The sequence below is a fragment of the Eublepharis macularius genome, chromosome 12, assembly GCF_028583425.1.
Source record: "Eublepharis macularius isolate TG4126 chromosome 12, MPM_Emac_v1.0, whole genome shotgun sequence".
In the NCBI taxonomy this organism is placed as follows: domain Eukaryota; kingdom Metazoa; phylum Chordata; class Lepidosauria; order Squamata; family Eublepharidae; genus Eublepharis; species Eublepharis macularius.
The window spans coordinates 23,132,719-23,159,405 of NC_072801.1; the positions used below are offsets into that span (position 1 = coordinate 23,132,719).

The 26,687-nt window shown below is 48.5% G+C and overlaps 1 protein-coding gene across 2 annotated transcripts in view; it reads right to left on the reverse strand.

The window, feature by feature from the left end:
• The window catches only part of PDGFA (platelet derived growth factor subunit A), a 67,885-nt gene extending 43,460 nt beyond the window's left edge, over positions 1-24,425 (reverse strand). For both annotated transcript variants that reach the window (XR_008598020.1, XM_054995335.1), the window contains exons 1-2: positions 24,273-24,425; positions 22,059-22,155 (exon numbers count right to left, since the gene is read on the reverse strand). Coding sequence is in view for 1 of the 2 variants with exons in the window: in XM_054995335.1 (XP_054851310.1) it covers positions 22,059-22,155; positions 24,273-24,335 (160 nt within the window). In the remaining variant the exon portion in view is untranslated. The remainder of the gene's footprint in view (positions 1-22,058; positions 22,156-24,272) is intronic.
• Between the last annotated feature and the right edge of the window lie 2,262 nt (positions 24,426-26,687).

The following is a 26,687-nucleotide window of genomic DNA, read 5'->3' on the forward strand; positions in this document are numbered from 1 at the left end:
GTTTCCCATCCAAGAACTAATCCGGGCCAACCCTGCTTAGTTTCCAAGATCTGATGAGATTGGGCTAAGCTGGGTCATCATGTTCAGGGTGAGATAAACCCTTGGCCCTCCAAAAAAGAAAAAAAATCAAGCTGTGGGTTTGATATAAATGCCCCAATAACTGTTTGATAGCTACCTGTGATACTGGTGTATACAAAACATGAGCTAAGCATACACAATGCCTGTAACAGTAACAGTCATCAGAGAAATGATGTTATTACTGAAGTCCTGATAGGAGAAAGAAGGCCAAATAATCAGTTCCTTAGACCCTTCACCCTATATTCCAGTCCTACAACTACTGGGATCACACAGATACAGTCTCCTTCCATGTATGAAATGAAATCCTGCCCTCGTGTCATAGTTGACTTATGGCGACCCTTGGTGGGGTTTTCATAGCAAGATACTAACAGAGGTGGTTTCCATTGTCTGCCTCTGCAACCCTGTTCTTTGTTGGAGGTCTCCCGTCCAATTATTAACCAAGGGCGACTCTGCTTAGCTTCTGAGATCTGATGAGATCAGGCATCCTGCACCCTATATCCCAGTCCTACAGCTTCTGGGATCACATGAACTGTCTCACTCCATGTATAGCAGATGTTAAATTAATGTTCTGCAACATGGCTCCATGGGCAACATTGTGCCCATCAATGTGTTTTCTAGTGCTCAATACCCTCTCCCCCAAAGCAAAGAGCTGCTCCTGGCTTTCCTCCACTTCATGGGAGCAGAAGGAGAATGCTGGAGTATCACCTTTGGATCTGCAGGAAGCCCCATTTGGAAACACCTGCCTCCACTACAGGAGGACGCTTTGACTTGGAACGTTCCATCATTTTGTGATAGGCCTCAGCCTCCACGGTGCCCACTGCTAGTTCTCAGAATTTCAGAAGTTCCCACAAAATCAACAAAGTTGGGAGGCCCTAGGTCAGACAAGAATCAAGGAGACTCAGGTTGAAATCCCCATTCTGCTATGAAGCTTGCTGAGTAGCCTACAAAGAGTAAGATTCGGATTCAATAGCACATTAAAGACCAACTAGATTTCCAAGGCATGAGCTTTCAAGAATCAAAGCTCCCTATCCTAGAGAGAGTAACTGTCTGTCATCCTCACCAACCTCGAAGGGTTGCTGTGAGGCTTAACTGGAGAAGGATAAATCATAAATGTCAGCCTGAACTTCTTGAAGGAAGGGCAGAATAAAATGCACCAGACAGAGGGACTGACCCAAGGTTGCTCAGTAAGTTGAGATCTGAACCAGCGTCCCCTTGGTCATAGTCCAACATCTAACCTAGGGGCCCCCAAACTTTTTCAGCCTGTGGACACCTTTGGAATTCCGACACAGGGTGGGGGACGCAACTCCAAAATGCCTTCTGCAGGAGGAGGAGCCAGCCACAAACTGGGTGCCACAGGAGGCGGAGCCACACACACATAGGGACTCCAAGTGTGAAGAAGAAGAGGGGTAATTTTAAAAATACACTGGGAAAGAGGAGTGAGAGAGAATAAAGCCAACACTCTGGTGGCAGCTCAAACTGAAACAACATTATTTTAATAGCACAGCCAATCGAATCTCCAGTGGACAATCAGAAGTCCTGTTGGGTAACAGCCAGCCCTTGGTGGGTGCCAGGAAAGGTGAGTGCCATACTATCTACAGGAACCACACTGGGGAATCCTCCTCTAACCAATACACCATACTTGCTCCAGATAAAAATACTAGAAGTGAAACAAAACCCAGCAACATAAAACCCAATCGGAGTAAAACTATTATAAGCATCTTCCCATACATGCAGGCCTTATAACCATCCTGCAAAGAAGAATATCATTATCCCCTTGTGGCAGACAGAATGCTGGAGACAGCAAGTGACTTGCCCAAAGGCCACAGAGTGAGTCCCTGGCTCTGGTAAGATTTGAAAAGGAGGACATCCCGATCTGAAGCTCCATCTTAGCCATCATAGTTCATTATGTCACTATGACTCCTGGAATGATCCCATGTAGTAAAAAAAAGGTAAAGGCAGCCCCCTGTGCAAGCACCGAGTCATTACTGACCCATAAGGGGGACATCGCATCATGACGTTTTCTTGGCAGACTTTTAAAAAAAAATTATTATTTTATTGGTTTCAAAAAGAATACATACATATACACATAGACATCACATCAGGGGATATCAAGCACAACTTCATAAGAAATCAAAGGCAATAATAACAACAAACTATGTATTATACTCATTTTCCATCTCTACAGTTCCTTCCTCTTTATATCTTGTTTTCCTTATCCAAAACCTAGTTTTCCTGTAAGGCTACCCTGCTTAATTCCTGTAAGTATTCTCTCCTATCTTCATATCCTATACTTAATTTCTTGTTCCATATTTTGATTTAACCCATCTATGAAAGGGTGTCCATCTTTTCTGCAGATCGCCCCTACTTTGTTCTTTTATCAAGTCTGTTAAGACATCCATTTCTGCTGTTTCTAAGATTTTTTCCTATCACTTCTCCTTTCAATGGTATCTCTAGCTTCTTCCAATACCTTGCATATATTATTCTTGCCGTTCTTGGCAGACTTTTTACGGGGTGGTTTGCCATTGCCTTCCCCAGTCGTCTACACTTTACCCCCAGGAAACTGGGTACTCATTTTACCGACCTCGGAAGGATGGAAGGCTGAGTCAACCTTGAGCCGGCTACCTGAACCCAGCTTCCACCAGGATCGAACTCAGGTTGTGACTTGTGAGCAGAGCTTGGCTGCAGTACTGCAGCTTACCACTTTGCGTCATGGGGCAACTCCTATGAATTAATTCCTGTCCTTTTGGACTTCTGCAAAAATGGTGAGGTTGTGCCAGACGATGCGTGCACAGAGATTTCTCAGGAAAGAGGGGGGGAAACCCCAGCTGGATCAGAGGTCAGAATTCCAGACAGTGTAATATCTTATTCATGGGTATTTCCTGGGAAAATGTGTCATGTGTACTATTTCTCGGCAAAGGCTCGGTTAAAAAGCAAACCCTTATAGCTTGATTCTGTCAACTGAAGTTGCACAGCAAGAAAGAGAGGAAACGGGTGCACAAGCTCCTTCGAACAACGTGAAATGTATAAAAACTTCAGAGGGACCCTGGTGGATCCGACCAGTGGTCCATCTTCTCCAGCATCCTGTTTCGCACAGCAGCCAACCAACCAGCTGCCCTGCAGGAGCAACAAATACAGCAGAGAGGTCAAGGCCTTCCCTTGATGTTTCCTTCTAGCACTGCATTTCAGAGGCTTACTACTTGTGAATATGGAGGTTCCCTTTAGTCACCATATCTAGTAGCCAATGATGGACCTATCCTCCATGAATCTGTCTATTGCCCCCTCTTAAAGCCACCTACGTTTGTGGCCATCGCAGTGAATTCCACCATTTCATTCCTCGCTGAGTAACACAGCATTTCCTGTTGCCTGCCCTGCACCTGCCCATAATAAGAACATGCATCTTGTTGGCGTTGCGATAAAATATGCAGCATGTTGCACTGCGGCACACTGGAACTGTAGCAATCATGTCGGTGCAAAGGCTTTGCATAAGTCAGATGCGCACACAGGAGAGCTGCACTGCCAAAGCCCGTATCTTGACAAGTCTGACTTAAAACCTGGCATAGTAACTGTTAGATTAAGGCTAGGAAGACCCAGGTTCAAATTCCCGTCCTGCTGTGAAGCTCAGCAGGTGTCCCCAGGGCCAGTCAGCCTAGCCTACCTCATAGGGTTGATGCAAAGATAAAGATGGAAGGGACACCATGTCCTTAGCAGTTAGGGTCAGGATGGAGAAAACGTTACGATCGCTAAAAGGGGATGCAGGATCACCTTCCCCACTCCTCTCCTCTTCCACCCAAGAAGGCAATGTTGTGAGAAATGCCAGCCCCCCAGACTTAACTGGGGGGCTCAGTTGCGGGCTGTGGGGCAGGACGGCATGGCAGTCACGATGTTGGAGGCCAGCAAAGGCTCCCTGTGGCCAGCAGGGCACCCCTTGCCGTCTGTTTCAAACTGTGGCCGGCCCATCAGGGCAGGCTGGCTGGGGTGGGGAGAGGGCTGCGGACCTGGGTGGCACAGTCTCTTATAAAGGGGGGCAGGGCCCACCCCTCAGCACTTGGCTCGTGGCCAGCAGTGTGGTCACCAGCCTTCTCTTCCTCATGCTGCAGTGGGCGCCACCACCTCCTATCTCCCCGCTGTCTCCCCAGCCTGCAGCCTCTTCACCCCCTTTTGGGAGCTGATCTCAGTTTGGTGGCTGCCTCTCTACCAGTGGGAGCATCCATGGGAGAATGAAAGGATAAGCATCAAGTCCTGCACTGCTCTGATCGTGGTAATATCGAGTAATGACTTGAACATGATCAGTGACAACACCGCAGACAAAACCAGTGCCGGCGCCTGATGCTGTCGGTGATGGTTTGCACATGAGGAGCCACCACAGTAATCACATGATATATGTGCATGTGTGAGCGGAACAAAATATTACAGGAAACCAATCAGGAAGACACTGGAGAGCTAACCTGCACCAGCACTTTGGAGGCATCAACAAGAAAAGGTTGGCACTTGGCAAAGCTCTCGGCAGCTGCCTTGATTTGACATGGGGCACATCAGCTACAACCAAGCTTAAAATGTCCAGGCTTAGATTGATCCAGCCCCACTGCCATGGGTCATCAATTTCAACCGCAAAAGCCTTTTCAGAGGGGATTTCACAAGCAAAGTTAGACTAGTAGCACTGTTTCATAGGCAAAAATATGTACAAAAGGACACAAATACCAGCAATTCTTTCGTTTCTCTGAGCAGCTGAAATCTGCCCCACCAACATCAATATCTTTTTCATTTATATTTTTAAGTGCCATAAAATCATGATTAATTCATTAGGAGTCACGGACTGGGGGTGGGGGGGGAAGCACCAAACACTTTTTGCCATCTCATTTGGAATGAAAGGAAGAGTGCTTCCCTCCCTTATCCCTCCAAAGCTGAACTAGAACACTTCTCAGTGTTAAACACTAGAGATGGGCACGAAACAATTACGAACCAAAGTTTGTGACGAACCGGGCTGGTTCGTGGTTTGTGAACCAGTGGTTCATCAGAGCCCATTTCTGACAAACCGCCACAAACTTTAGGCTGATTCGTTTGGTGTGGTTTTTGGTTAGTCACTGCAGACAGCCTGGCACCGATCAGTCAGTTTCCTAAGCAACAGGGGATGGACTTCCTGCAGACCTTCTGGAAGGGGCCTTTTGCTGGCCCGGAAGTTACCTTCTGTTGACCCGGAAGTGATGATCTGCTGACCTGGATGTGATGTTTTCATGAACCAGTTAGCAAACCGGGATAGGTTCGTGAAAGTTTGTGGTTCATGGTTCGTGAAATGCGACGAACCGCAGAGATTGGTTTTTTTCCAGTTCATGCCCATCTCTGTTAAACACACTAAAACTGCCTCTAGCAGCATAAGAACTGCTTCATATTGCCATATTTCATCTGGCATTCCCTCAGTGATCCCTCTTTCCTGCCCCATTTTGTTATTTTAATCCTTTTATGCATGCATTTTAGTTTGGTTTTGTTTTAATGACAAGTTTTTGTTTTAATAGATTTTAAGATACTTTTTTACTATGCAGCAACTCCACCCCCACCCCCCCGGAAAAAAAAAACCCACCTGGGGTTGCTACATGGCGAAAATCTATGGCAAATCATCTCTGCTCCTCTCAGGCCTGGAATGCCCCTGGGATTGGGGTTGTCTGCCATGAGTCAGTTGCGACTTGACAGCACCTTCTCCTTTTAATGCTAGCCCCAGGGCTTTTTTTCAGCAGGAACACGGTGGAACGGAGTTCTGGAACCTCTTGAAAATGGTCACATGGCTGGTGGCCCCGCCCCCTTATCTCCAGACAGAGGGGAGTTTAATTGCCCTCTGCACCGCCACCAGCCATGTGACCATTTTCTCCAAGGGCAACCCACTGAGTTCCGCCTCGCTTTTCCCAGAAAAAAAGCCCTGGCTAGCCCTATTGGTGGCTTTGATAAGGACAGAAAGGTAGGGTATAGATTTTGTAAATAAATAATAATAAATATACCATTATTCAATTGAAAATCCATTCAGTCTTTATTAAGATATATATTTTTAAAAGAACAGCCTGTGCTAAAAATGACTGCAAAAGGAGAATTGTGACATTACAGAGAGACGCCAGCCAATCAGCACTGTGGACAGGCAATTTCTGCAGACAAGCCAGGGCCTTCTCTGTAATGGCACCTCAGCTTTAGAGTGATCCTCTCCCTCCATAACTGTTCAGCTGCCGTCACAGCAATTTCTTTACTCCCTCTTTTCCAAGAGAGGTTTTTAATCCCTCTCTCTTTGCCAATGTTCAAATCTGCTTCTTTCTCTGGTTTTCAAAGGTTATAACGTTTATTATCAACTTTGGCAACTAGGTTTGTTGTCCCAAATTTCAGTAATGTAGGGGTTTTGTGAAGTATCTTGATACCATAGCCTTTTGGGTGATGTTGACTGTTTTTTGTCCTTTTAACTGTACTCAGCAGCTGTTTTGATGCCTGTGCAGGCTATGAGTATTTTAAATAACTAATAAGTGAAGGGAGTGACACAAATTATAATCGCTGGTGCTATGATGCAAAGGTATGCTTATTTCTTTCAGGCTGTTTTGGTTCAGCTGTGTCACTGTGAATAAAAAATAAAGAGTTCGGTATGGACTAATAATTTAACAAAAAGGGTTTTTTGCAGCTGCTCACAAAAGCGTTCCTCTTGAATCTTTTATGCACTGCGGTACTGGCGGTGTCTTAAAATGAAGAACCCAAAATCTCAAGCCATTTGTACCGCTTTCTTCATTAAAGTGCCTAAAAATACAGGCTTGTTTGGGGGTATTTTCACAGACTGGTGAATGTCCACCATGTCACAGACTAGCGAATGCATAAATACATTGGGAGAGTATCCGAAGACGCTGTGCCAATGCAAAAATTGCTCGTCTGTTTAATGGAAATGGCCTGGAGTGCAGGCCATCTGTTGGATAAACAGGTCAGTTTAACAAAGCATGCCACTCTCCATCCCCACCCGCCCCTTCAGTCAGCCAGAAAGATTTGCCATAGGAAAGCAAGGCACACTGGCCATAAGCAGAATGAACAACTATTATGATATTGACTTGAGTGGGGGGACTACCATGCACAAAGACTCTAGTTTAACCTCAGGCAGTTACCTTTAAATTATCCATTTTCAACCCTCTCAGTCTGAAGCATCTCCATTAACTTGAACTGGCAGCCAAGAATTTGTTCACCACTGATGTGTTTATTTCCTCTTCTTTCTCTAGAATGGGCTCGTGCCAAGCAAACAGGCCGTTGTACCCTGTGTCGTAGGACAGCAGAGGTATTTGCGGCACGTGGACCTCGTCTCAAAGAAAACCAAGACTGCTAAAATTCATCTTGCATGAAGTTTTTACAAAAGCAAACACACACACCCCTCCACACACCCTCCTTTCACCTGCTAACCTTCTCTGTGGTCTTCCCACCCCCTTCTCCATCTTTCCCTTTAAAAAAAAATCCAAAAGATGGTGAAGTGCCATGAATGTAACTCAACTTGGATGAGGACGTGATGACCCAACTTATTTGCTGCAGGGGCAGCGTTAGGGACTCAATGACATGCAAGATCTTAGGTAGCCAAGTTAGGGGGGGAAATCTCGACCTGCAACCCTGGAGTGCCACTTCCAGCCAGAGGAAACTATATGCTTGACCATCCAGCGGTCTATATTGAGTGCCCAGCTTCCAACCTGTGTTCCTCCCACTGAGCCAGACTTCTGCTCTTGTGCAGATGGCTCCTCCTCCAACTGAGTTCTGGCAGAATGAGGCCCCAGGAACAACACTCAGAATAGGTGGGGCTTCCTCCCATTAAGATGAGTTCAGCCTCCATTTGAGCAGGGAACTTTGGTGGTTGTGCCGCTCATACACTCCAGCTTCTGACTACCTTGTACCAGAATGCTATGAATTCTTCTGGACTTGTAAACCTGACCCAAACACAGTGCTCTGGTTGGCTGGGGGCAATAATCCTGTTGCCAGCTCCAACTTAGCTGGGTGCTTAACTGCCTCTTGCTCCCGAGAAGCCCTTCTCCAGCTCTAGCAGCCTGCAGGCAAAATGCTATTCCTAATTTCTCCCTATTTCCTTGGAGGGACAGGGGTGAAGACTTGGGGGGATGCCTTCTGAACGTATTAGCACGCTTATGAATTCAAGCATCAGATTTCTGCCCCTTTCCTATCTTTCTCAAACTCAAATCTCGAACTGTCTATTGCTCTTTTTAAAATCCCCCTCCTTCCTCCAAGGAATTCAGAGCAGTGTTTCATGACGCTCCCCTTCTCCACTTAGATGTATTAGATATATGTGTGTATTAACCTACCCAATAAAATTCTTTAAATAAAAATTTTAATATTTTAGAACTGGAAATATGTTTTTAACTTGTAAAGGCCTATGGCCACATACAATAAACGTGTCTGTTTGTCTGATACAGGCAGAGTGGAAAATTCTCCCTTTACCAAACCATGAACCTTACCCCAGAGAAAACCAAAACAAGTGTACTACATAGCTAGCAGATAAGCCTTCAAAAATATGTTCTGGGACTGACAGCTTGCATCGCTGGTGTAAGAACAAGGGCGTTGCCAGCGTCCCTAATTTCCTCTGTGCAATGTACACACATGCAACCTCTCAATAGGATGACCAAAATAAGTTGCTACACCTGTTTAAAAGCAAAAAACCAGAAGGCAGGCAAGCTACAAATGTAGAAGCTATACAGGTGACTTGGCTTCTGTGCAAACAGCACAAGCCCCTGAAATACATAAAGTTCCCATTGACTTCTTCTGTCTTCCAGGAATTCAATCTAGCATGCAAAAGAGGCTGCCAGATTTTTCCCACAAATAACTCCAGCGAGCCTCAGGCTACAGCAATCTGTTTCTTCTGATCATCTTTCTGGGTTGGCATAAACAATGTTGGTTTAAAACACACACACACACACTCATGTGCAGGTGCACATGCTCGTGCGACATCCAAACTCATTGATCCGTGTCTACTGAAAAAGAATAGGAACAATGTCAAGAGTATGGTGCCGCTACCAAGTTTTCCTGAGTCACTGCCTTATCCAGGAAGAAGATAATAAAATAGCATATAAGCGTTCCAGAGTGGGGCCGGTGGGCGCAGTGGAAAACACAGGAGTTTTCTGTTTTCAGGGAGCTTGTTTTGTGCAAAGGAAATTCATTGTCAGAGTCCACTACCTGCAGTTTGGAGTGGTTTGGTGCCTTCTTCCACCTCAGACCTCTGCTCTCTCAATGCCGCCTTATTCTCCTGCATGAGAGAACCAGGCCTGCTTTTGTGAGGTACTGTACAGCTGAGGTTCTCCTGGCAGGTCCACACACCCAGAGCTTACAAACAGGAAGGAAAAGGAGGGGGCGAGGGAACAGCTGGTGTAGACAGCAAAAAAGAGCCCACAAATGACTGTGAAGACATGAAACCAATGAGTTTCTCTCACAAAAAAAACCCTGACCTGCTACCTTGAAGGAACAGCTATACATTTGTAGGCAGCTGCCATCAAGTCACCACTGACTTATGGCGACTCCAGCAAGGGGCTTTCAAGGAAAGCGAGAAGCAGAAGTGGTTGGCCATTGCCTTCCTCTGCAGAGTCTTCCTTGGTGGTTCCCCATCCAAGTACTGCTTAGCTTTCGAGATGAGATGAGACCAGACTATATAGTATCATTCCACATCCTCATTCCTACAAATACATGCACTTTATTGTACAAAGCAAGGGGATTTTCTTGGACAGAAGCTTAATAGTGGGGACGGAATGCTGACGTGTAGGACCTGACATCAGAATGGCAAGGAGACAGGCGCGAGCAGTTCAGTCATACACACTCAGCTTAATCTACCTCACAGGGTTGCTGTGAGGATAAAATGGAGGAGAGAACAATGTAAGCGGCTTTCAGTCCCTACTGGGGAGAAAGCTGGGTAGAAATGAAGTAAATACACTTTTGACAAGCTGCTATGATTCTGGGGTTCAAAGGAGCCATCTGCCCTGCAGTGGTTGCCTTCTTTTAGTGTACAAAAATCAAGGGCAAAGCTTTTCTTTTAGGTCTCAATCAATATTCTTGAAAGCTCTGACCTATCAACTGTTCTTCAATCCCGTGGCATTACTTTCTGCACAAATGTGGTCTTCTACCACCTGCGTGAGGACTACTAACCTTCTACATCTTCTCCTAGTTACTTTCACCCACTGTTATTGCCTCTGGCCGGCTCCCAGCCACCATAAACCCTTCCTTCCTTCCTTCATTTGTTGTCCACCTTTCTCACTGAGACACCAGGTCAATCACACAATTAAAAACAATGCAACAGCAATGAGAAGATGCATACAAACAAACAATGAAATGAAGACTGGATTAAAAAATTAGGACAATCCCTAGACAACTGTGTACAATAAAGCAGGAAGTGCAACGCAATAAAGCCCACACAGTGGTGACACAATGAGCAATGCAATGAAAGCTTCTGACATTTTTAAAGACATTGACTGCAACCCTGTTCCATTTATAACAACGAAACGGATGCAGACACCAACGTGCAAAAACCTGTCTCACGACAGGCTGTATTTACTTTCTGCCAGGCTACTCTCGTCATTTTCTTGCCACTTCTGTATCTTCTCCTAGGCCACTCAGTTGCCCCTAGGTAGGGTTGCCAGCCTCCAGGAGGTGGCTGGAGATCTCCCGGAATTACAGCCAATCTCCAGCCAACAGAGATCAGTTCCCCTGGAGAAAGTGGCTGCTTTGAATTCTATGGCATTATGTCCTGCTGAAGGCCCGCCCCTCCCAAACCCAACCCAAAGTTCCACCCCCAAAATCTCCAGGAATTTCTCAACCCACAGCTGGCAACCAAAGCCTTTGGTTGTGATATCATCCAGGGCCCTGGCAAGCAGAAGGATAACAACCCTTTTGTTACCATTAGCGTAATTCCTATGGGTCTAAGAGGGAAACTTGCAGGCAACTTCTGTTAAGATGAGTTCCCCAGATTTATGCCATTTCAAATGGTATTAACAGGTTGAGCTGTTGTGGAGCTTTTCAGCTGAAATACCACTCAGAGACTTGCTGCTTCCCACCTGCCATTATCCCTATTCTTTATTTATTTACTTCTTTTGTAGTCCATCTTTCTCACGCAGGCAGACGCAAGGCAGATTACAAAAATTTTTAAAAATACAATAAAAAGTAAATGAACTACAAAACAACAACACTTACATTGCAATAAAAGAGCAAGAGTCAGGTCCAATAGCAGCTTCAAGAGCAACTAGATTTCCAAGGTATGAGCATCTGAGAGTCAGAGTTCCCTTTGTCAGATTATCTGACAAAATCTAGTTAGTCTTAAGGTGCTATTTGATCCAAATCTTGCTCTCCTACTACAGATCAACAGGGCTAGCCATCTAAAACTAAATTACAGTAAAACCATCTAGAAAGTTTCCATAGACATTAAATCCCACTTTTTAAGAACATACAAAAGACTTTTTTGCTTTGTTTGGCATAGCCCCAATAAACTCTTACTGGCTCTCTTCCCAGTTTGTGCATGTGTGTTTGTTTATATGTTTGTATGTTTTATCATATTTACATATGTTTTAGATGTTATTTTAATGTTTTAAGTGTTTTAATATGTTGTTCACTGATTTGGGGAACCTATTTGGGTGGAAAGAAGGAAGGAAGGAAGGAACGAATGAACGAGTGAACGAACCAGGTGGGGCTAGAGATTTCCTGGAAGTACAACTGATCTTCAGACTACGGAGATCAATCTCCCTTGGAAAATGTGGCTAATTTGGAGGGTGGTCTCTGCGGCATTATACCCCGCTGAGTTCCCTCCCTTCCTCAAACCTCACCCTCCCCTGGCTCCCCCCCCCCCCAAATTTCCAGTAATTTCCCAACCCAGAGTTGGCAACCTTGATTCCTTTTTTTATAACAATGCCCTGCAAAACAGTTTTGCACATGAAATGAAGGTGACAAGGAGGCCATCCTGACTTTATCAGGCAGGCCATTCCACCAGGCAGGGACCACATCGGAGAATGTTTGGGGGAAGGGGCTATAGGTCTTACCCATTTGCAGGTGGCACCTTCAAAAGAATTGCTCAGATGAGCAAAGCTGTTGCAGCAGCGAAAATGTACACCCACCACCTAGGCTTCAGAACCAGAATGTTACAGCAGGCAGAAATCAATAGCAAGAGGAGAGCCAAACAGGCTCATCAGAGAGAAACTAATTGCTTCATAAGTCAACTAATGCAGAAGTAAATGATAAAGACTGGAATAGGGAGAAATAATATTTACAGTTTGCCATAGTCCAAAACAGTGCTCTGATAGTAGGAAAAGCTACCCAGCAATGAAATGAGTTATACTTTGGCTTGCCAGCTCCCTGCCCAGGGTGAAGGAACCCCTGCCCCCACCTGCCACCCCCTGGCCCCACCCACTTGGCTGGTGCAGGGGAGGACACAGGGGGGAAGCACATATGTGCTCTCCCATTGTGCTGAAAAGTGACATCATTTTCCGGAGCAATGGGGTAACTGAAGCCCAGCTGGTATCAGACGCGCAGCAGGTGGCAATGCCTGCCCCCTGCCTTCACACGGCTGGGATCAGGACGGAGCCATCCCCCACGTTCACCTGGCTAGGATCAGGCATGGAGCAGGTGGAAATGCCCGCCCACCCCTTCACCCACTATCAGGAGCCGAGCACATGGCAATGCCTGTTACCCCTTCAACCCGCCGGAATCAGACGCAGAGTAGGTGGCAATGTCCCTTCTCACCCTGTTGGGATCAGACGCAAAGTAGGCAGCAATGCCCACCTCCCTTTGCCTGGATGGAATCAGGCGTAGAGCAGGTTGCAATGCCTGCCCCCCTTCACCCTGTCGGGATCAGGCACAGAGCAGTTGGCAATGCCCGCCTCCCCTTCATGCGGCTGGGATCAGGTGTGGAGTAGGTGGAAAGGCTTGCCCCCCACCTTCAGTCAGCCGGGATCAGGAGTGGAGCAGGCAGCAATACCCATTCCTCTTCAACCAGCTGGGATCAGGCATGGAGCAGGTGGCAATACCCATCTCTCTTCACTCGGCTGAGATCAGTAGCAGAGCAGGTGGCAATGCTCATCCCCCCTTCACCCAGCCAGAATCGGGCACAGAGCAGGAGGCAATGCCCACTCCCCTTCACCCAGCTGGGATCAGTAGCAGAGCAGGTGGAAATGCCCACCCACCCCCTTCACCCGGCCGGGATCAGGATCAGAGCAGGTGGCAATATCTGCCCCCCACCTTCACCCCACCGGGATCAGTCACGGAGGAGGAGGCAATGCCCGCCATCCCCTTTCCAGAGCCCGTTGTATTTTTTCCCACAACAGGCTTTGTTGCTAGTTTTTAATTAATTGGGCTTTAGCACAACCCACAGCTCCACAGTTGCCCTGGAAAACAATGTCATTTTCTGGTGCAACGTGGGAGTGTGGGAGCGTGCCCCCTGTCCCCCAGCATTTCCACTTTGGCCCCTGGGGAACCTGGTAACCCTAGTTACATCCTTTGACAGCAGGGTTTAGAATCATAGGATCATAGAGCTGCTAGGGAGTCCAAGGGTCTTCTAGTCCAACTCCTTGCACAATGAAGTAAATTCACAGTTACCCCCACCTCCCACCCCCAGTGATCCCTGCTCAAAGTCCAGAGGAATACAAAAACCTCCAAGATCCCTGCCCAATCTGCCCTGGAGGAAAATTCCTTCCTGTCCCCAAAATGGTGGCACATAAGAAAGGACCATGAGAGCCGAGCACTGGTCCATCAGTTCCTGCCCTTCCTCTTGCCATCTTCCTAAATTCTCACTGTGCCACAGAATCAGCAATGAGGAGTGTTTCAATGTATTGTCGAAGGCTTTCACGGCTGGAGAACAATGGTTGTTGTGGGTTTTCTGGGCTGTATTGCCGTGGTCTTGGCATTGTAGTTCCTGACGTTTCGCCAGCAGCTGTGGCTGGCATCTTCAGAGGTGTAGCGCCAAAAGACAGAGGTCTCTCAGTGTCACACAGAGATCTCACAGTGTCTCTGCCTGTGACACTGAGAGATCTCTGTCTTTTGGTGCTATACCTCTGAAGATGCCAGCCACAGCTGCTGGTGAAATGTCAGGAACTACAATGCCAAGACCACGGCAATGCAGCCCGGAAAACCCACAACAACCAGAAGTGCTTCACTCGGCAGCAGGTCTCCTCATCTCCCCAGCTCAGATTTCCCCATCTGTAAAATGCAAATCCCAAAATTCGGCCTTGTTGGATTGATACAAGGCAGGATGCGACAAAGATTCTAGGACTAAACGTGGTGTTTTGGATTCACGATAACAGGAGAATTACAACGATGCATATAGGAGGGGAGAAAAAGCCAAAAGGACTGGGTTGCTGATCCTGAAATTTTACGGGAAGCTGAAAGGATGAGAACAGCGGAAAGTGAAATTCAGAAGTTAGGCACCTGTTGGCCTGAGACCTAGGGAATCTCCAGGGACTACGCCTGCCATCTTGGAGTGCAGATGGGAACTAGGATACACAACTTCAGTTGCCATGACTAGCTGGCAGTATGAAGTCTGAAGACCAGCAAGGCCTGGCATAAAAAGCACCCTTGCTTTGTCAACAGAGCAGTACTCCCTGTCTGCTTGGTTTCTAGTTCCAACATCTGCTGTCCCTGAGCTGGAGAACATCAACATCTGGATTCAGATACAGCCACACGGGGAAGACATAAAACAGGAGTGATGTGCTTCCCATTCACCACACTTGTTCGTCTTCTGGATGGGAAGGTTGACTGGCCTCCTAATCAGACTCGGAATCTTCCATAGCCAGAAAGTGGCCTCTTACCATTTCCTGGCCAGGGTGTCGTGGCCCAGTCCGGGCTCAGTGAGAGTGGGGACTCCATGAGGACTCCATGAGGAGCCTCATGTAGACAGCCATGACTCCTCGGGAGAAGAGGAGCTCCGTGTAGCCAGCCCTAGCCCTGACTCAGCAGAAGCCAGGGATCAGGAACCACAGCTGCTGGCTGATCAGAGCTCACAGCCAGCAGCTGAGACAGGGCCACTGGCACTCTCCAGCCCCAATATCACAGGGACTTCCAACACCACCGGGGAAGCCCAGCCAGGGGCTTCCACCCCCCAGGTTCTCCCACACCCAAAGAGCACCGCAGACATAAGCAGAGGTTAGAACTGCAGGAGAGACGGTGCCACACCTGCCTTCTGAGCCGACACCAGCTGCTCGAGAGCGATGATGAGGAGCATTAGAAGTGAGCCCCAGCAGCTGGCTGCAAACCATGCCTGACTATAAAAGCCAGCCTGGAGGAACTGCCAGGCGTGGAAGCAACATGTTGAATGCCTGCAACCGCTTCTGTGAATGGCGCACCCTGCCCTTGCCTGCACCTAGACCTGACACTATCAGAAACTGACCTCGGACTAGACTTGACTTGGCTTTTTGGATTCTGGAGACACACCTGGTGTTGCATCCATGCTCTGATTTTGGACTGGACTGGGCTTTTGGATTCTGAACTCTTCCCTGGCTTTGAACTAGTACGCTTACTGTGGACTGGACTTGGACTACTCTGCTTGGGCTAGCCCAGCCTACGACACAGACACTGGTTACTCATCTGGCCAAGCGGCATCAACTGTTCCCAGCAGGAAGGAAAATTTATCTCCAGGCTTTGCCAGGTGGTAGATCTGGGCCTTCCTGGGTTGTAAATACATTTCACCACAGCTGGACTCAACATGTCAATCTTACTATCCGGGCGTTTCCCTTGTGTTGTCAATCTGAGGGCAAAGGCCACCCCAAGCCAAAATATGTTCCATCCCAAACTGAGCAAGCCCCTGCAGTTCCTGGATGAGGCGGAGCAAATGTGTAGCTTGTACTCTGGATGGATAAGGCCTATTAAACATAATTCACATTTCTTGTCTCTCCCCCAACTATGTTTCCAGCCCAAACCATCCGAGTCTATGTAGGCACATTCAGGGCTTTTTTTCAGCTGGAACGCGGTGGAACAGAGTTCCAGAACCTCTTGAAAATGGTCACATGGCCGGTGGCCCTGCCCCCTGATCTCCAGACAGAGGGGGGTTTAGATTGACCTCGCGGTGTGGAGGACAGTCTAAACTCCCCTCTGTCTGGAGATCAGGGGGTGGGGCCACCAGCCATGTGACCATTTTCTCCGAGGGCAACCCACTGAGTTCCATCACCTCTTTTCCCAGAAAAAAAGCCCTGGGCACATTCAAACATCAAGTGAGGACTTGGCATACAGCCACAGATCAGATGGCTAGAAGCAAAATCCGGGTCCAACAGCACCTTAAAGACCAACTAGATTTCCAAGGTATGAGCTTTCAATAGCCAAAGGTCCTTCCTTGGACAGCCCTATACTATCGCCCCGAACACTCTGTGGGGTCAGTTTCCACCATTAAGCTGAGAAATCATTGACAAATGGGTACGGTGTGTACACACAACAAGAATCATTCCTGAGTCTCTACTGGAAATATTTTAAGGCTTTTCCTTCATATTGGGGCCGTTTCCACACGGCTCCCCGCTGCTCGTAACAACCTGGAAGATTGCGCAAAAAACGCAGAAGGTCTTCTGCGCGATCTTCCGGGTTGTTATGAGCAGCGGGGAGCCGTGAGGCAATGGCCTGGCTTTGGGGAGCTGTGAAGATTTCAGCTGGGAGTAGACAAAAGGGTTTCTTTTCAGCTATTTAACTAGATTTGTTTGTTTCATTGTACCCCCACCCTTTCCCCCCAAACATCTGATGGCTTATGGGATCCCACCTCTCTGTCCTTGTCTTCACAAAAACCTGTGTGATCATTTAGACTGAGAGATAGGAACCAGCCCAAAACGAGCTCTGTAACTGAGCCAGAATTTGGACCTGGGTCTGTCTCTCCAGTTTCCGGTCGAACGCTGCACCGTGCTGGTTATTGATCTCAGCAGAACCTTAAAGTCTATCTATTTATCTGCAGTGTTGGAGGGGATGAAAGGCAAAACTTTTTCAAAGGGGTCATGGGATGAGTGGTTTTGAAGGCCAACCGCTTGAGCTTTTTAAAATCTGTTATTTTAACAGAGGTTGTTGGACATTATTGCTGTTACCTACCTTGGGTCACAGCTTCCCAGGAGGGCAGATTTACACGTTTTCAATGAACAGAATATTTTTATCTCATCCGTTCCTCCAAGAGCTCGAGACAGTGTGCACGGTCCTTCCCCTCTTGTAACCAGGGGATGGTTGAAGGATACAGCCATCAAAAACTTGGGTCAGTGCCTGGATGGGAGATTTCATGGGAAGCCCGTACATACTGTCTTGAATTCCATTCTGGATGAAACGTGGGATGTACAATTTACAAAGCTGGAACCGTCCACCCCTGAGAATTTAGAATGAGTTAACCTATAAATTATCTCCCACTGTGAAATCATGCCATTTGCTCCTTTGTTAAGCTTTTCAAAGCAAGGTATCGGCAATATCCTGGACTGAGCATGCCTCAAAGACTTGTGGTTTACTCTACAGAGGTCTGATTCTGGGGTATACGCAAAACCAAACATTCCAACGGACTTCCTACTGTGTTATAAGACCAGATCGTAAAAGAACAATCTGGCCTTCTTAAAAGAAAAAGCTTGACAAGCAGTACGTTGAGCGCTGTTTATTATTTTTTTAATGATGCCAGATGATATGGAGGCGTGGTTTCTAATTTTATGAGAGAGAATTATCATTCATCCTTCCACTAAAATGCAGAGTCAAAATCTGTTGGAAAGCAAGGCAAAAGAACACTCTCTTGACTCGGCAAATCATAGGGAGAAATTATATGGTTTGCCTTATTGCAAAAGAAAAAACATGGCCTCTTCTATATTCCACAGAGGATGCCCCTCTGGAGATGAACCTCAGGAGAATCAGCCTTTGAGATGGCACCGATGTAGGGGTGCCAACCTTTATGTGGTGGCTGGAGATCTCCCAGATTTACAACTCATCTCCAGGCACAGAAATCTGTTCATCTGGAGAAAATGGTTGCTTTGGAGGGCAGACTCTATGGTATTTGTTCCCTACTCAGCTCCCTCTCCTCCTCAAACCCTGCCCTCTTCAGGCTCCACTCTCCAAAACTCCAGGAATTTTCCACCCTGGAGCTGGCAACTCTACCGCCACAATGTATTTTTTTAAAGCACTGCTTAGTCACATAAGTAGTTCCAAATAAATGCATGGGGTTATTCTGTTAACAGGGATTTGATAACACTGGAAATTATGGGTCTAAGTTAATGGGACAGAGCCTACCATCCTCCAAGTAGCCATCTTCCTGCCTAAGGAGCCTTCCAATAACGGAAGAGCCACTGAAGTGGGAGGAAGGCTCTTTAGACTAGTGGAAGGCTTCAAACTTGAACTAAAAGTAAAGGTGAGGCATAAATATTTTAAATTAAGAAAAGTAGAGGAGGGGTGGGATAGGGGTAGGATCCACCCAAGTTACTCTTAATGGGTTCTTTAAACCTTGGAAGGCATTCATAACTTTGAGGGGAAAATGGGGGGTTGGGGGCTTTATCCAATCCCTTGGCTCCATGGGCACTGGCCTCTGAAAACAGGCAGAGGAAAGTTGTCTTATACTCAGGGCTTTTTTTCAGCAGGAACGTGGTGGAATGAAGTTCCGGCACCTCTTGAAAATGGTCACGTGGCCGGTGGCCCCGCCCCTGATCTCCAGACAGAGGGGAGTTTAGATCGCCCACCGAATTGCTCCACTGGATCTAAACTACAGATCTAAACTCCACCGGGAGTTTAGATTGCCGCTCCATGTCATAGAGCCATGGCTCAGTGGTAGAGCATCTACTTGGCATGAAGAAGGCTCCAGGTCCAATTCCCAGCATCTCCAGTTAAAAAGGCCAGGCAGTAGGTGAGCCACTGCCAGTCTAAGTAGACAATACTTTGACGTCCCAGTGGTCTGGTTCAGTATAACGCAGCTTCATGTTTTCTTGTGTAACCCTGATTAGTGCAAACCATGGCTTACAAATTCTGGACAGATCACAGCCTTGCATTCTGGTTTGCCAATGGATTACAAAACCATCAACTGTCACTTCAAACATTACACAAATCCACAGTTTGTTTTGGCACCATCTGAACAGCGTTTCTGAAAAGGAATGAACTTGACATGTTCCTTCATTCTTATACTTCAGAGTTCCAGTCAACAAGCACTACTCCCGCACAATCCACATTTATTTCCATGGGGTTCGTGCAGAAGTCAAACTCAACAAATTGGTGCTCGAGAACATTAATGTGAGACAGGGAGAATCAGACTCTGGAAATCTCAGTGTCAGCACAAAAACAATAACCCATGTGGGGCTTTTTACAGTGAGAACGTATTTAAGAGAAGCAGGTATCTCCCAAACAGTAATCAGAATTTCTGCATAAACAAATACCGCTTAACCTAGAATCATAGAATTGGAAGGGACTTCTAGGGTCATCTAGTCCAACCCCCTGCACAATGCAGGAAACTCACAAATCCCCCCCACACATACACACCCAGTGACCCTCTCCTTTCTCTGTGTTGTAAAGGGAAGCCGTTCCCATGCATGGTGTTGCTCTTGTGTAGGAAATTCTAAACAAGTCAACAACCTAGCACATAAATTTAGATTAATTATACCCCACCTGAACCAAGGTGGCATCTACAGGGTCCCCAATGAAGCCTCCAACCAATTTAGAGTCAGCAGGGTTATGGAGTTGTGTGCCTTCAGATCACACACACGAAGCTGCCATATGCTAAATGGGGCCATCAGTCCATCAAGGTCAGTATTGACTCCTGAGACTGGTAGAAGCTCTCCATCTTCCATATAATCTATTGCCTGATGGCTTTTAACTGGAGATGCCAGGAATTGAACAGGGGACCTTCAGCAGGCAAAGCAGAGGCTCTTCCACTGAGCCACAGCCCCTCCTCGTCATAACCTGGACAAGGCTCTTATGAGCAAACCTCACTGAAATGAAGGGACGCTCCTTTTATGCAACTCCCACTGGTTTCCCTGGGCCTTGCACCAGACAACTTCCTGGTGGATTGGGCATTTACGCTGCAGGCTTTGGAGCCACTTACTCCAGAACAGGCTCAAGGAAAGCCAAACACACTCTGAGCAGATCATTCCAGGACTCGAGCTGACATTATTAAGCTTCCAAAGGGCCTAGCAATTTCTTCTTCTTTTTTAAGCGTAACAACTATGCCTTTGTTTAAAAGGAGCAGCTCTCCTATTAATAACACAAGTAACAACTTGCCAGATTCTTGGCTCAAGATACAAGATGGGTTGTGACTTTCCCTTAGGGTTTTACTTTAAGGTTCTTTCTTGTTTTTGTTTGTTTGTTTCATGTTTTTGCAAAATAAACAGAGCAATTCCACTCCTAGCACAGCGCATCATCTGGGTGATGTGTGGCTTCAACACTGAGATTAAGTTTATCAACAAGACAGGTCCATTGAAATGTGCATAAATATTACTAGACTGCACAACGTGTCTGTAGCACTGCAGACAAATAACTTGGGGCTATCCTGTTTTACCAGAGGACGCTGGTAGCTTAGAAGCTCAATGGAAAGACTTTCTGGTGAAAATCAGAAGGACAAGTTTATATTCCCTTTTTCTTACAAACCCACCATCTTGTAGAGACATGACTTCATTCATAAACACTGCTTGGAATATTTTTATAAATGACCCCAAGGCGGCGGATTTTAAAGATAACAGCACAGTGGCATGATTTACAGGCAATGCAATGGGAATTCTCCCCAGCTAGAGAAATTCTCCTGGAAAAAGAATATGAAAACACCAAAATAGAAAGTCATATCTAGCATACCTTAGTGGGATTTCTGGGGGAAGGGAATTCAACTGCATTTAGCTTTAGGAGACTGCTGGATTCTGAAATAAGACGAGCCGGTTTGTGGAAATCTTAAACACAACAATATCTCCCAGGTACATTGCCAATAAATGCAACATCGCTTGGAGAATCTTTTCGGCTGCTGCATTTCAACTCAGGTTTAGGCTGACTCACACACACATGTTCATCATTGGATGATCTCCTCTGACTTTGCATGTGAGAAAAGGCCCCCGTGGGTTAAGCACCACAGAACGGTCTCTCCCTCCTCAACGCAAACACAAGGTTTTACAATGGAACCACTGCACACAACTGACTGCCTAACAACAACAACACCATAATCTAATATAGAGAAACCGGAACAATGTGCCATGCATGTGTGAACTCAACCTGGAGGCTGTCCAATCAAAAATAAAGAAACACATTTAATCTAAGGTTGGGGAGAATGCTGAACAGAGAGACCTTGGGCTCAGAACCTGCTTCACCCAGAGACTTACAATGCCATCCTAAGCAAAGTTATACTCTCCTAAGTCCTCTGCAGTTAATGAGCTTGTAAGGGTGTGGCTCTACTCAGGATTGAACTGTCCATGCATGGACCTGTGCGTCAACCTCAGTTTTCTATCTGTAAAATGGGCCTTCTCCCACAAGACTGTGACTGTATACCCTAAAGCATGTTTTCCACACCAAAGCACCATATAAACAAACAAGGCTAATATTAGATAATGCTCCAGAGCCGTCCTCTATCCCGGAAACGAGAATCCTCGTCGGTCAACAGATTTCAAACACAACCAGGCCTGCCCAACCCACATTTCAAAACAACGAGCACCCTTGAGCAGGCCAAGAGCACAGAACTGCCTGCTTTTAGATACAGACGAAGACGTATCCTTTTAAAATCTCAGAATTGCGGAACTCCCAATCGAAGAGTGGTCAGGTTGGAAGCCGTGGCTCCTGTTCTGGCCAAAATGTTCTCGCGGCTTCCAAAATGCTTGGCTCAGCCAGCCGCCCCCACCCCCACCCCTGCTGACCTTTGGGTTACATCAGGCTGCCCAAAGCAGAAGTGAATGAAGAGCGGAATGGGACACATCTATGACACCATCAAGCCCCAGGAAACTGACACTGTTGGGAGCTGCTGGGACTTCCCTGCCCAGCGCAACGCATTGACACGACTGCTCCCGAAAGCAAGGGATCGGTATTTTTTTTCAATAAAAAAGAAGTAGAAAGGCATGAGAATAATTTACCTACGGAGTCAATCTCCAGGAGGCGCTGCAAGTCACGGATGCTGTGGATTTCGCTGTGGGCCAGCCTCTCAATCACCTCTTGGGGGATCTCGGCTTCCTTAAAAAAAAGGACAAAAACAGCCAATCACTCTCGTCTCTCGCTCCCCCCCCCCCCACACCGCCTTTCGCAGGAAGACGGGAGGCTCGCTCTCGGGACTGGCAATCACCTTTCCACCCTGACCCCACCACAAACTGCTAAATAAATCAGGGAGAAAAGAGGTTGGGTTTTTTAATCTTGCAATTGCATCCAAAACCTGTAGCAAACAGCACAGATTTTTGCTATGCTACCGCCAGCCTTCTTATCTAGCAGGTGTCCAGCCAGGATCCTTTTCCAGGAAACAAGGCGATTCCAGATTCTTTCCAGAGCCTTCTTATAATGGGGGGGGGGGGAAATTCCCAAGAATATTCATTTGTGTCTCTCCCTTTTCCTCTGCACACCCCTCTAGGAAATCTTTTTTTTCCAAAATTTGGCAAAAGCAGTGGGAACCCCTCAAAGAGAAAAAAATCTGCTAGGAAAGCCACAATCCAGAAAACTATTTACTGGGGAATAAAAACCATGGGCAGGGGAGGGTTTGCTTGGGTACTCCTGTACATGTCTACGAGAGGGGATCGACCCCACTGAAATCACTGGGATTTACTCTTGAGTAAACAGGCTTCCAATTGGCTTGGTGGGTGTTCCAGGTTCCATTTGACCCATCAGCTGTGGGCGCCAGATCAAGTCGAAAGGCAGAGATAACTGACAGTCCCCAGCAGAGTCTGTAAGGCTGCTTGATCTTACGGAGCTCGTCTGGGAATAAGCCCCATTGAACTCAGAGGTGTTTTCTTCGGAGTAAAAGCATACATTGGCTCAAGCTGGGAAGGAAGGGACGAGGGGCGTTTGTGTCTGCGTGTCTGTAACACACACAGCTTTGGTGTGACTGGCGCTTCCCCAAGCAAATCTTTCCCTCTCCAGAGAACTTACAAAAGCCATGAAGTTTTAGGTTTGCAATATTTTACAGCGTCCTCTTGCTCCTTTGACTTCCTCGTGCTTTTCTCATCCAAAAATCCGTTAGGGGGGTGGCGATGGAATTGCAGACCCTGAATGAGCACCAGGTTCCCACACTGGATCTGCAGCTCAGCAAGAGCCGATCCCAATTCGGTTTGCTTTGCAATAGCGGAACCAGAGCAGTCTAGCCTGCCTTTTTGAAAGTAACCCGCCTGCCCCCCCTTCACTGACCACTTCCTTCTCACAGATCTTTCCCCAGAAATAGCCACCATCCTGGTGCGGAGGCTGAGAAATTGAGAGGGATTCCAACATGCAGGAATGGAAACCTAGAAGCTGGCAGTAGTTGAAATTCACTTTAAAATACGGATCCCCCCCCCCCGCCCCAATATGTGGCTGCACCTACACAGCTAGATTACTAGCAGGAAAGCTTCCATTGGACTCAGCGGGACTTGCATCTCAGTAAATTTGCCACGGCTGCCTAGATTTCTCTTTTGACCTTATAAAGAGAATTTCAGTCCTCCCCTGGTGGAGGGCAGCCATTCCCCTCCGGAATTCTCAACCCAGATTGAGCATCAGTTAGAAACCCAGGCCTTCTAATTGCTTCCTTATTCTATTTTAGCAGTTCCATTCTAGTTTCTCATTAACAGGAAACTGCGCTATGAAATTCCTCTTCGTCTCTCCTCCTTCCCCCACCCCCTTCACCCCTCGGCAGGCGACAGTCACGCCGACCCAGGCTGTCTTGCAAAGCAGTCCAGACAGCGTGCGTTCAAACGGGCGCCCGTCTACACGCGTGTCCCTGACAAAACGCCATGCAAATCATTAAATAACGACAGTCCCAAGAATCTGCCTGCAAAAGGTCTTCCGGATCGCAGTCGTGGCAAGTGGATCCTTTCCCTTCTCCCCTCTCTCCCTTTCGGCCAACATTTTTGAATGTTCGCAGAATTGAAGCTCTCGAGCTCTCCCCGCCCCCGCCCTCCCCCCAGAAAAATTCTCCCCTTCCCAGGGGGAAAGAAGACACGCGTTTCCTCGGAAGTAAGTCCCACTCATTGCACGGGATCTCGACACCCTCCTGGCGATCTGGGGCGTGTAGAGCGAAATCACCCCCCCCGTTGACCCCCCACCCCATGCAAAAAAAAAAAAAAAGCTCGGCTTTGCTGCAAACGCCCTTCCCCACCCACCGCGGGACCTACCTCCGCTAACGCCGCGACCAGGTAGCACAACCCGAGGAGCCAAACGCCGGCCTCGGTCCTCATCGCGTCCGGCTGCTCCTTGGCCAGCAATGCGCTTCAAGGCTGCTGCGAAGGCGCACCAGCCGCGCTCCTGGGGCTGGGAAAATATCCACCATCCCTCAAGGGGAAAGCCACCGGTGGGGCTCTCCGGCTGGTCGGTGCGCTGCGCGCTCGGAGGGGCGCGGGGGGGGAGGCTGCTCGGGTCCCTCGGCTCCCCCCCGCCGCCGCCCCCCAAAAGGGCTCCGCGGGCGCCGGCGCGCGCCTGTCTTCCCCGGGGTCAGGGGCTCCGGGGGGCCCGCCTCGTTGCGCCTGCCGAGCGCAGCCTCGAGCTCCCGGGGACTAGACCAGCCGGTACTTCTGCATATTTGCTTAGATCACAAGCGAAGTGAAACCCAAGCAGGCGGCAGCGAAGTCAATCCCGGAGCGCAGCCGAAACGCCCATCACCTGCTTGGAGACAGCTCGCCCCCTTCCAGACAGGCAGAGACTTACCAGTCCCTCCTTTTCTCTCCCCCCCCCGCACCAGTTTATACCCACCCACCCCTGAGCGAGGCGAAGCCCAGAGGCGAAGCAGTTTTGCGAGAGAGGGAGAGCGAGCGAGAGATCTGTCCCTTCTCGCTAGCTTATTATATGCCTGTGTGTGTGTGTGTGTGTATATATATATATATATAATGTGTGTGCGCGCACACGCCCCTCGGAGAAGATTTCAAAGCATGGCCCTAGCCAGACGATCCATGTTCTCCGTTGCAAAGTCCCCCTTGCCGGAATAAAAATTGATTTAAAAAAAAAAAGGATCCCAGGTTGCTCGGGGTCGTTTGGTGTTTTTCGTGCCAAGGAAATAGGTTCGGGCCGCGGCTCTTGCAAAGCGGCGGGCTGCTGCTTCTCCAAGCCGGCCCCCCGGAACGAAAGCTCGCAGGCTGCCTGCGGAGGGACTTTCCTCTCCACTTTGCCCGGGGGAGACGAGAGAGGGAAAGAGCCTTGAAGGGCGCTCGCGTCGCGTGAGGTTTTTACTATTCTCCCGGGCAGGCTTTTCCTTTCTCCCCAATGCAAACTCAAAGAGTTGGGGACGAGGGCGGGCCCGCCGTGCCGCGGGGGGCTGGAGAGTGTGCAAGAATCCCGAGGAGGTGGCTAATCTCAGCCCCCGGGGGGGGCGATACTCGGGGGTCCCCCTCCCTCTCTCCCTCCCCTCCTTTGCACGCAGCCAGCCTACCACGAGCAACCAGGCCTGGGGGCTCCCCCCCCCCCCGCCGCCCTTTGCAGCTGCTCACTACTGCAATCTGCAAGCTGTCCAGGGCGCCGGCCGTACCGCACTGCAAAAAGAGAGAGAAAGCCGCCAGCCAGCCAGACAGGCGCACCGGCAGGCGCCCCCCGCCCGCCCCCAGACCCGCCTGGCAGCAGCCGGGGAGAAAAAGGCTCCTCGCAACCCGGAGCCACTTTCTTGGGTCGCGGGGCGGGGGCGAGGCTGGCGCTGGGGCCGCTTGGTCCCCTCGCCCCGTGTGTCTCTGCGGTATTGGGCAGGGAGGGAAAGATCGAGCGGGCTTCTGCGCAGCCCCGCTCCCTGGATCCTGAAGGGATCCACCTTCGACTCGCTTTCTGACTCGCCATGATTGTGCAACGCGCCTTCTAGCATGGGGGGGGGGGTGATTGGCAGCTGTCCTGCCTTCCCGGGGCTGCGAGGAGTGGCCCGGCTGGCAGGCCAGAGAGGCCCGCGTCTCTGCAGAGCAAGACGCTAACGGATTCCCGCGTGCGGGCCTTGATCCGGGCCGGAGTTTGGGGGGGGGAGCCGTGCCTGGGGGGAAATGTCCCGCTTCTCTCGAAGGGGTGGTGGGCGCTGTGGATGGATCCTGCCCGGGCAGTCCTCTGCGTCACTCGGTATGTGGCACAGCAACGTGCCAGTTTGGCCTTAAGAGAGCTGGGGGTTGGAAAGTAGGCGTGGTTTATCCGTTAGGGGGAAAGGGCCTGTTGTATTCCGGGGTCCAGTGTGCATGCCCTGGGAAGAGACATGTGACACCAGTGTGCAGTATGTAGAAGGAAAGCATAAGGTTGCCCTCTCCGGGTTGGGGAATTTTTGGAGACTGGGGAGGGCAGAGACCTTAGCAGGGTATAATGCCATATAGTCCATCCTCAGAAGGCGCTCTTTTCTCCAGCAGAACTGATCTCTCTAGCCTGGAGATCAGATGTAATTCTGGGAGAACTTCAGGCCCCACCTGGAAGTTGGCAATCCTAGAATGTGGGACCAAGACCACTAGCCCAGCTCATTCAGATTTGGATCCAGCACCTAGAAGCAGTGCTTGATAGGGAATCTTGAAGATCTAAGTTTCTTCCATCCTGAACATGGGAGTGGAGTATCTGGGTCTACATTTGGTATGTGCATTGGG